The 10829-nt window shown below is 43.2% G+C and overlaps 2 protein-coding genes across 2 annotated transcripts; one reads left to right on the forward strand and one right to left on the reverse strand.

Moving 5' to 3' along the window:
• The first annotated feature begins 26 nt into the window (after positions 1 to 26).
• Positions 27 to 6390, forward strand: LOC120727839. The gene is made up of 6 exons (XM_040022393.1): positions 27 to 131; positions 258 to 438; positions 1312 to 1602; positions 3118 to 3393; positions 3521 to 3681; positions 5309 to 6390. The coding sequence occupies exons 2-6, from the start codon at positions 372 to 374 to the stop codon at positions 5351 to 5353; spliced, it is 840 nt and encodes a 279-aa protein (XP_039878327.1). The 5' UTR covers positions 27 to 131; positions 258 to 371; the 3' UTR covers positions 5354 to 6390.
• Positions 6391 to 6659: 269 nt separating this feature from the next.
• On the reverse strand, positions 6660 to 8523 carry mgst3a (microsomal glutathione S-transferase 3a). Its single transcript, XM_040022396.1, has 6 exons — positions 8324 to 8523; positions 7854 to 7980; positions 7697 to 7770; positions 7528 to 7585; positions 7283 to 7355; positions 6660 to 7190 (listed from the first exon to the last, which is right to left on the reverse strand). Exons 2-6 carry the CDS (start codon positions 7968 to 7970, stop codon positions 7060 to 7062), a joined length of 453 nt encoding a protein of 150 aa, XP_039878330.1. The 5' UTR covers positions 7971 to 7980; positions 8324 to 8523; the 3' UTR covers positions 6660 to 7059.
• Between the last annotated feature and the right edge of the window lie 2306 nt (positions 8524 to 10829).

Genomic DNA, 10829 nt, shown 5'->3' on the forward strand with positions numbered 1-10829 from the left:
CTGCGCCTCTGACGCACTGATGTGTGATTGGTGCAGCAGAGCAACAGCGACTGCAAAGTGACGCGTTGTGGACACTTCCATGTAGAGATGATTGGCTCCGAAAGGACAAACACCGAGACGAGAGGCCACGCGTGAGTTTGCGGTGGTTATCGGGGAAGCTTGTTTTACTCATTAGAATCTATTTCTTTGTGGTGCCACCCACCAACACCGCCCGCATCCAGCCCCACCCCTGCTTCTCTTCTGCCTGACTCCCTCAGGATATTTTTAGAACCCATGATGTGCCCTGTCAAATCGCGTAACGGAAACAACCCCAGAGAGCCACGGAGGAGAGCTGCTGTGTAATCTAAAGGGGGAAGCCTGCCGCCGCTGAGATGAAAACTGAAATTCATTTGGTGTTTTGCGTGTTGATTGTGCTGTCCGGCACAACGCGGACAAGAGGTAAGCTGCCATTCTCTCTCTCTCTCTTTCTCTGTGTGTCTTTGTGTTTGATGCGAACACTTCTGACATCCCGCTGATGTGAGTCGGGCTCGTAATCGAGTCCGCACGCGACTATTTATTGGTGTGATTGAGGCGATGACGGAGATCATGTTGCTGCAGGTTCTTGGTTGCATTTCATCTTCGTTAAACGATGTTTGTTAACTTTCCTTTCCTTTCCTTTTGTTTTGTTTTTTTATTTTTAGATTTTCCTCTCATCTCTCTTGGCTTACTCTTAATTCGCCATAATGAATCTGTCATGATGCAAAATAGCACCTAAAGTAGATTAAAACGGCAAGAAACTTGAAATTGAAGGGGACGTCAATGTGTTAGTCGATGAACTGACAAATTAGAGTCGTTTTCCTCGAGAACACACGCAAAAGCAAATATAAAGCAAAACGTTTTCACCCTTTCACTTTTAGGAACCCAAACAAATCAATTCAGTCAACTGTCACCTCAGGTCACCTTAGATTGTAAGGTAAAGCCCCTAAAATTATAGAGGAAAAAAATCCCAACAGTCAGCTGACCCCGGTGAGCAAGCATTTGGTGACAGTGGGAAGGAAAAACTCCCTAAACAGGAAGAAACCTCCAGCAGATCCAGCCTCACTGTTTGGAGGTGAGGGGAAAGAGACAGGACTGATAATGAACTTCAAATTGAAAAATTTACCACGCTCTGGGAAAGTTATATTTTTACACTATTTTGCTATTTTAACACTCACTTGATAAGTAATTAAAATACCTTTATGTTAATCTAAACGTGACAAAGTCATCACTAGTCTGGAAAACGGTCCTAAAGTCAAAGTCTCTTTAACAGGAGTTCTCTTTATCGAATTACAGGTCAAAGCAGTGCTCTGCCCAATGTCTTCACACCAGCCGTCTTCCTGAATCATCCTGGAAGCTCAGCATCTTCTAACCTGACAGAGTATCGTGGGAATGAGTCCCCAGAGCATGCACATATTCCTGCAGGCAGGGATGAATCCGCGGGTGAAACCACAACCCTCAGCGAGACAGAAGGAACAGTCCGTGCAGAGACTCTGACAGATGCAGCACTTAAAACCCACTTGTTCACAGCAATCCCCGCAGCACTTACATCTCAGCACGCAGACCTCGGTACTCTAACTCCTTCAGGTAATCAGCCTCATATGACTTGTCTTAAAAAGCTGCATCTTTATAATTAGGAACGTGCGATTATGTGATTATATCATAATTCTATAATTGTCCATCTATAATTTTCAAGTCCGGTCTGTTTAGATTGACCAGACTGGAGCCTTAAAATAAAACTTCCCACACACTTAAACACTGCCTGTTTGCAAACACAGGCTCTTCTTGGGCACAGTCCCTTTTGCCAGCAATGTTCGTGCAACACACTCCTCGCCTGACCTGACCCCTGCTTGACTGGACTGAGAATAAGAATGTGTGTCGCAACCTTGTTTAAAAGATTCCTTTTATAGATTATATAAAAATAACCCACTCAGCTGATGCTGTGTTACCGCTTTGAGAAGCACAGAAATAACAATATGACAGATCCCTCTCACTTGTCCCTTTTTGACCCTTTGTTGTTGCCCCGTCCCTGCAGAATAACGTGCAGGCTGTGTGTGGCTTCTCGCTTTGAAAGCTGAAAATATTCTCACTATAATCTAATTAGAACGCAAACATTTTTGTGGTTTGTGTATTTTGCTGACACCGCACAGTACTTTGACAGTCTGTCCGTTCTGCTGCAGGAATGTAGTCCGGCTGTCAATCACACCATGTGCACCACATTCTCAGCCCCCACCAAACTGTCAGTGCAGGCACATGCGCATGAGGTGAAATGAAATACACCCACACCGAGAGAAAGTTATTGTTCTACGCATAAACAATTATCAGCCACTTTATTTCGTTACACCTGTTCAACTGCTCATTAAAGCTAATCAGTCAATCACATGGCAGCAGCTCAGTGGATTTAGGCATGCAGACACAGTCGAGTTGACCTGCTTAAGGTGAAAACAAGCATCGGATTTCTTGGCAGACTTTGGGCCTTTAGCACCAGATGAGCCATGTACACCACAGCCTACCTGAGTATTGTTGCTGACCATGTCCATCTCTTTATGAGCAGTGCGTACCCACTATGTTGTGAAAAAAGGCCTCCACAGACACCTGATCTCAGTCTAGTAGAGCACCTTTGGGATGTGGTGGAACAGGAGATTCACATAATGGTGTGCACGTGACAAATCTGCAGCAACTGTTTGGAATCGCTGGGATATATTTAAATTCTTAAGCAAACAGTAGCTACTTATTTAATGTAGTTCTGTGGCTTTAAGCTGAGACCTCAGAGTCCAAAGCTCTTGGAGAAAAGACTGTGGATTTATCTGATTCAAGAGTACCTCTGTGTGAGCAGTGATGCTTGAAAGCGCAGGGCATTGGGATTCACAGTGTTCTGATATACTGACAAAGAACAACGTATAAATGTAGGTTTTCTGTAATGTGCACAGATTTTTGTCAGGGCGTGAGCCACACATGCTGCGCAAACACAATCGCGGCAGCTTTAACGTCAGCAGGGCAGTGCAGCGTTACCTCTGGCTGTTGTGAATGCATTTCATTTCGTTTGAAGAATCTGTACTGTTTTGAATTGATACAGCACTGCGCTCACATCCCCCCTTTCAGCTGCCGCAGAGAGCCTTTCATCCGCGCCGACTGTTCAGAGCACCACCCCTCTGCACCCTGCAGCTACAGAAGGCAAAACCCCTTTGACCAACCATTCCCTCTCTACCTTTTCATCTCAGCCAGCCCCAGCAGTGCACCACACAAGCTCCACAGCACCCACCTTCACCACATGGCCACACTCTGAATCTCTGAACACAGCTACCGCATCTCCAGGTGGAGCCCCTGCTGGGTCGGTGTACAAGGAGGTCCAGTCTGTAAATAAATTTGGCGGTGAAGGTAAGGTGATTGGCAGGTGCTAAGTGTGATGAGGGTGTTGCCTTAAGCTTCTCCCATTGAGTTGTTTTGCCTTTACCATGACCTATTTTATTTTTCTTCATATCATATCAAATTCTTTATCGTGTAGAGAGGTCCGGTCACCGTTCCAGCTCCCCTCTAGACCCTCTGCTGGCTGGTCTGCTGTCAGTGTTTATTGTCACCACAGCTATCGTCTTTGTCGTCCTCTTCCTCAAGTTCCGCCAGCGCACTAACCACCCGGAGTTCCATCGTCTGCAGGACCTGCCCATGGTAAGATACAGTCTAGTACCTTTGCATTACCATTTTCACCACTTTTTTAAAAAAAATCTCCATCTTAGAAATCCCCAAACTTTATGAAAGTCAAATACCAAATAACTGCATCTTTTATTAAGCACCCTTCACTGTCAAGATGAACTTGGGCGTTAGAATATTAACTGCAAGCAGAGATGACATATTGGAACGTGACTTGGCCGCTAGCTTATTTCTTGATCAGGGGTTACTCTTGAGATGTGGTTTAGCTGATTAAAAATATTCGAGAGCTTAGGTAAGAGAAACTGAAAATTATTTTCATATATTTTATTAGATCCTCACTAGCCACTTCATTATTTACACCTTGCTAGTGGTTGGCTGGACCCCTGTGGCCTTCAGAACTGCTTTCATTCTTTGTTGTCTAGATTCAACAAAACATTCCTGGAAACATGCCTCAGAGATCTTGGTCCATATTGTCATGACAACTGATAAACCTGCAGCTTTATCAGCTGTGCATCCATGATGTGAATCTCCAGTTTCACCACATCCCAAAGGTGCTTGATTGGACTGACATCTGATGACTGTAAAGGTCATCCGAGTACAGACAACTCATTGCCAAGATACCAGTTTGAAAGGATTTGAGCTTCGTGACATGATGTGTTGTGTGAAGCAGCCATCAGAAGATGAATATGCTCTGATCATAAAGGTCAACAAGGTATGGTCAACAACAGTATTCAGATAGTCTGTGACATTGTGCCAAGAAAACACCCCCAACACCATAACACCACCAGCAGCAGCCTGAAACATTGATATAACGCACAATGGATCCCTCGTGTTGTTTTCGACCATTTCTGACCCTACCGTCCAAAATGTTGCAGCAGATATAGATTTATCAGGCCAGGCAACATGTCTCCACATTTTCTATTGTCCAACTTTGGTAAACCTGTATGAAATGTAGCCTCAGTTTCCATGTCTTAACCCACAGGGTACTCTTCTGCACACCTGGGTTGTAACAAGTGGTTTATTATAGTTTTTATTAGAGTTATTACAGTTAGTGTTGCCCTCCTGTATGACTCAAGCAGCCTGGGCAGTCTCCTCTGACATCAACAAGATATCACCCAATGAACTGCCACTAACTGGATTTTGTTTTCCTTTTTGGACCATTCTCTGTGAACTATAGAGATGCGTGTGTGGGAAATTTTCAGTAGATCAGCAGTTTCTGAAGGTCAGCCCACCCCATCTGGTGCCAACAACCATGTCACAGTCATAGTTTCTTAAATCACAGGCGTCGAACTCCAGGCCTCAAGGGCCAGTGTGCTGCAGGTTTTAGATGTGTCCTTGATCAAACACAGCTGATTAAAATGGCTAAATGACCTCCCCAACATGTCCTGAAGTTCTCCAGAGGCCTGGTACTGAACTAATCATTTGATTCAGGTGTGTTGACCCAGGGTGATATCTAAAACCTGCAGGACACCGGCCCTTGAGGCCTGGAGTTCGACACCCCAAATGCACCGAGTCTCTGCACTGTGATTAGGTCATTAGATAGTTCTCCAACAGGAGGTATACCTAATGAAGTGGCAAGTGAGCGCATATTTTGAATTATGCTCTGTGGAGTACTGATAATGTTTTTTAAAATCACCTTATTTAGGATGATTTGATGGAGGACACGCCACTGTCCAGGTACACCTACTGACAGAAGATCCTGTTCTGTCAGTCACTTCCATCACTCAGAGGACCGAAGCAAATCTAACACCAAAGGAAGACCACTTTGGATGTGAGCAAAACCTCTCTTTGGCACTGAGAACCTACTGTTAGCGATTAAGAAAAAGTTCAAACGTATTTAACCAAGGACTCTTAATGTTTTAAGCGGGAAGTTTCTTCCACATTCCTTTTAAAGTTTTGGAGACATTCAGTGTGCTGAGAACTCCCCACCCCGATGGAAATTAAGATGACTCTGCGACCCTGACTGACTCCTGCACAGCACTTTAATATGACACAAACGGTTACACTGCCCTCTAGGGGTGATCTGAGGTAATGTGGATCAAGGTCGCATGAAGTCCTCCGTAATTGTAAGAATAGCCAGTAAGGCAGAATGAAGGCTCATGGGAAAGCTGCTCAAAACAATCACAATCCCTTGGGTGACCAAATGTTAGTGAAGTGCATTTTCAAATCCAATTGCCCAATCTGCATCATGTGAAGCTAAGGTCTTGCAGAAAGTTGACAAAAAATTAAACCGATTTTACAATTGAAAAGCCACATCTTTGGAGAAGTGGACACAGACACGCCAGGTCTCCAACAGTGGAAACCACTTTATTTTTCCAAATTGTAATTTAGCCTGAATTACAAATGCAGATTACTTACTGTTGCAGCTGTTAAACATGCAGTTATGTTCACAAAGTCATGGAAATCTTGAATATAGTGATTGCTTTTCTTTAAATGTTTTGTCTGCCAGTGTTTACTGAGGAGATACCCTGCTAAGCCAAATACTTAGATATCTGTAAATTGTAAAACTCACTTAGTAAAATTGTTGTTCGCACACAGTGGAGGTTTGAGAGCAGCATTGGAATCATTTTAAGGGTCCTCCATCTGGACTGGTTGGAATGCACTGCAAATACAGTGGAACGAAGCTCTGATGTTTTAACTTGGTTACTTTACTGCCTGCAGTGATGTATGATGAAATGCAAGAATGACTTTCCTGTTTAATGAAAATAAATATATCAAATCTATGTATGTGGGGTGTGGCAAACGCAATAATAGGTGGGTAAGCTCTCAGGCATTATGCAGTGTCACTGTGTGAACGACAGTTTCTATTGTCAACTATGATTCGCTTAAGACTTCAGCAGCGTTGGTTCCTGCCTGTCCAGACAAGGTAGGTGCACTTTGAACATTACTCCAAAAAGAGCCACTCCCTCCACACACAGGCCATTGTTAACCACATTCAGGCAAAGAAATTAAACAGCTGATATGAGAAGGTGTCAGTTTTATGACAAACAGGAGAATAGAAGTTATGGAGGATTTTAATTACAAAAGCAGGACAGTTGAATAACCATCTTTAGTCACTCAGTGTACAAAGTTCCTTTTCAGCACAATAAACAAGGAATTTCTTCATCATTACTTCTTTTTATTCATTAATAAATGCACGACTGTAGATGATATTAAGAGTTTAGACCCAATTCATAGATTGCTGTTAACATTATAAGAAACTGATAACTCATGTATGTTACAAGAGTGTTAGTCTGCATTATTCTAAATCAGGCCATACAGGTCTTGAAGAACTAGTCAGATCAGCTAACACACCTGACTTAACCACTTAAAGATGAGCACAGTGCAAGTGTATGAGTTACACCATAGCGATGATGACTGAATTGGCCCAGGCGTAAATTTTCATTACATATTGGATCAAACACCAAAACGGCTCATACGTGAGCTCCCCCTCCAGCCCAGCAGAGAGCCTCCGAAGTTCAGTGTGGCCAGCATCATCCCAAGTAAAGCCAGATTTCCAAAAGCTCCCCTCATTCTTTTTTTAGGATCTAATTAAGATGAGAGACAGACATACATTCTGACCATGTTTTATGATATAAGAAGAATAGAAATCGATGTGAACTGCTGAACGGTTTCTTACCTCCTGTAGAGTAGCCGTGTGCATAAACCTCTCTGCTGATAATCCACACGACTCCAAGTCCACTGACCAGACGCTGCAACAGCCACACAAACAATCAGATGCAACAGGACTTGACAGAACAGCTACCCATTGCATGCAACAAGTTGTGAACATTTTTAGCCAAAACGTTGTGACACAGTTGACAAAAATAATTTGTATGATTATGGTGCAGATACAACGTGGCAGCACAATGAAAATAAACTTACAGGTGAATGAAAACCGCCAACAGCCAGGCAGAAGAGGAAGGCAGGGTAGGATTCCAGGCTGGTGAGGAGGTCACAAGAGCGACGTTAACATCAACCTGCTTCTTTGTTGTCGATGAAAGAACATGACATAATGCTGCTGACATGGATTACATTACCTTACTATACTTACGTGTTTTGGTGTGCCCGCTGGATGCAGTTGAAAATGTTCCCAGTTTCTGGGTCGTCGCTGTACATCTGAGGATACTGCAAGGCGTGACAAGGTCATTCGTACAGGACAGCACCTTTCAACAGGTAGCCTCCACTGTGCTCCATATTTGAATACTCACGTGCACATTGTACTTCTTCCTGGCTTTGCCAACTTTAATGGCCAGATGTGTAACCATGACCATACTGGCCATGCCAGTCAGCACCACATATCCATAGTCTTTGGAAAGCACAACCATCCTGACAGACCTGGAAAATGAATTAGAAATATATTGTGGCTCATATCGAAAGTACTCATTACACTTTTATTTTGGTAAGAAAGGCAACGCACGCGTTTCCTCCCCCGGCTAACACATAAAACAAAGTGTCCATTTTCAGACCCTCTAACAAGGTTCAAGGTTCTTTATTTGTCACATGCATGCATGCAACACAATTACCTCGAACACCTGAGAAGAAAATTAGCCGTGCAGCTACCGGCGCAGATAAAGGACGTCTCACAAACGAAAGGTCAAACGAGAAACACCAGCAGCACCATGACTCGTCAGGGCTGCTTTGAAAGCGCACGAATTACAATAAACATGAACACACTCACCTTGACGAAGCAACCAAAGTTCACAGATACAACCCTGGAAAACACCAACCACCGTGAAGTTTCCGTCTGAATATATCTGCATGCGTGCGGCTTACGTAACATTCACGGGGGGCGTGGCTAACAGCCCACTACTGGGATATCTACGTTTCAATTCAGTTTTATAGCTAATGCGTGTTAAAGGTTAGCTGTAAGACTCGTAAGGATAGACCGAAGCCTTTTTTTCTTTTTAAATAAGCACATCATTGCGGAAGTAAAGACTCCTCACGCCACACAGGCTTCACATTGACCACAGCCCTGTAGGCAAATACTAACACCGACTCATTATATACGTGCGCGTATATGTGCTAAATGTCAGCGATCCAAGTTATCTTATCTTAGAACTGCTCCACATTTCCTGATTAGTTCCGCCTATCTTACATGCAAACCTGCTCCCCAACAGGACTGACCAGCGTGAATGGACTGTGCTACCAGTAACTTGCAGTTAACTTCACCTCCGGTGTGACTAAAGTTGTACGTTTTTGTATTTGTTTTTTATTTTTTGAAGTAGGGGAGTTCATGATTTTTTAAGTGGGCGGTGCAAGGAGGAACAAAGGACAACACAGGGGGAGGAGGTGCCGGAAATGAGGATGTGTAACCAGAAGTTAAAATGGATTTCTGTGATTTGCAAAGCGTCAAAAACAATAGTTTGGGGCTTTTTTAATAAGTAACAACACAATCTTTCTACTTAAGTAAAAGGATCCCTGAAGTATTGAAAGTGAATGTACTCCAACTGACCTTTGATGATTGGATGATGGTTATTAATTTACTGATTGTGTACACAAGCTGGAATTTTTATTTATTATTATTATTATTATTATTATTATTATTATTTTGTTAGCCATTGTTTTTCTTTTTTCACTTTTATTTTTATTGTTATTGTCCGCAAGCCAAAAATATTTGGGGTACAGCATAAAGTCGAGCCTAACTGCTCAGGAGAAGCAAGGATTTCTTAAAGGACATAATCTTAGAAAAGAAAAAAAGCCCATTTGAAATAAAAACAAAACAAAACATAATTTGATAACATGAGGGTAGTCTGCTCCTCTTGAAAATCAGAGTTTACGCTACCCGGACACGATTTATGTGGCAACGTTTACTGCAGAGTTAATCCCTTTCTGACTTGGCGTACCAGACAAAAGTGGGAGCCCAGTGTCATTAACGATGGCCCCATTCTTTTGAAGTGACTTATATTAGCCATGTCAGTGAGCCAGCTCACAACAACTGATGCAGAGCGCAGATTTTCTTGGCTGGAGTGCAGCCACATTATGTGCCCTGTGGTGAGGGGAACAGGGATCTGACATGCCAGGGTTTCTTGTATCAAATATCAGGTCAAGTTGAGGTATGCGCACCACTGTTAGAGGTGTCATTGGTTCAGTGACATTTAATAGTTTATATAGCACCTTTACACAAAAAAGTCAAAGGTCAAAGGCCTCTGTGAATAAGTAACATTTCAACTGCTTTTTGAAAATTTTCAAAGACAGGGTGTTTTAGAGGAGAGCACATTCCAGAGAGTGGGGGGCTGCAGCACTGAAGGCTCTGTCCTTTAAAAGACCCCGGCCTGGTGAGGGGGATGGCAAGTAAGCCTTTAACTGGGGGACGCAGTGTGGGGTGTAGGGAAGGGAGGATAAGACTAAATAAGTACAGGAGAGAAAGAGCATGTGGTGGTTTGTAGGTTAGGTGGGGGTGATGTAAGGCCAGGACTTGTTGCAGGTAAGAACTGTGAGTTCTGAGCTTGTGCAGAGCTAACGGGATATCACTGCAATAATCCAGGCAGGAGGTGATGAAGGCATGGATGAGGGTTTCAGCTGAGGACTCTGAGAGATGAGGTCAGACTCTAGAGGTGTTCTTTAGGTCGTAGAAAGAACTTCTAGAGATGGATCTGATATATGATGAGAATTAGAGCCCGGGCTCCAGGATGGCACCCAGATTAAGAACCCCTGAAAATTAATGACCTTTACCCATGTTAAGGTGAAGGTCAACCCCTTTCAGGAGTCGTGACTTGACACAAGAGTTCAGTTGTATTGTTTTTCAATATGATAAAGCTGGATTACATCCAGATTTAGATGTCATCCAGGGACTTAATGAGAGACAGAGAAGTGAACTGACTAGAGGGTTTGGTGCTGAGATACAGCTGTGTATCATCAGGATGGCAGTGGAAGCTCAGCCCATGGTGGCAGATAGTCTGACCACGAGGGGCACGCAAACCGTGAAAAGAAAAGGTCCCAGCTCAGAGCCTGGTATTTGGGAAGGACCTGAATTTGTAAAATCCTTGTAGATACTGATGTGAGGATGTGTTGCCAGTTTAACAGTGATTGGATGCTTTCATGAATATATTTCTTTTTTTTTTTTTTTATTACTTTGTGTGACTTGTAATACAGGAACACTCAAAGCAGCATAACCTTCACACCAGCTGTTATAACGGAAGAAATTTGTATGTCTGCAGATTAAATAGGATAAATAGGGGGATTCT

This window comes from Simochromis diagramma, unplaced genomic scaffold (genome assembly GCF_900408965.1).
Source record: "Simochromis diagramma unplaced genomic scaffold, fSimDia1.1 OVJJ01000205.1, whole genome shotgun sequence".
Taxonomy (NCBI): Eukaryota; Metazoa; Chordata; class Actinopteri; order Cichliformes; family Cichlidae; genus Simochromis; species Simochromis diagramma.

Bases quoted from the DNA above. Each gene is read 5' to 3' on its own strand.
- LOC120727839 (XM_040022393.1), top strand. From the start codon at position 372: ATGAAAACTGAAATTCATTTGGTGTTTTGCGTGTTGATTGTGCTGTCC. The intron at 439-1,311 runs GTAAGCTGCCAT...ATCGAATTACAG, and splicing joins CGGCACAACGCGGACAAGAG to GTCAAAGCAGTGCTCTGCCC. The intron at 3,682-5,308 runs GTAAGATACAGT...CACCTTATTTAG, and splicing joins GTCTGCAGGACCTGCCCATG to GATGATTTGATGGAGGACAC.
- mgst3a (XM_040022396.1), bottom strand. From the start codon at position 7,970: ATGGTTGTGCTTTCCAAAGACTATGGATATGTGGTGCTGACTGGCATG. The intron at 7,586-7,696 runs GTAAGTATAGTA...CCTCCTCACCAG, and splicing joins CAGCGGGCACACCAAAACAC to CCTGGAATCCTACCCTGCCT. The intron at 7,191-7,282 runs GTAAGAAACCGT...CATCTTAATTAG, and splicing joins ACACGGCTACTCTACAGGAG to ATCCTAAAAAAAGAATGAGG.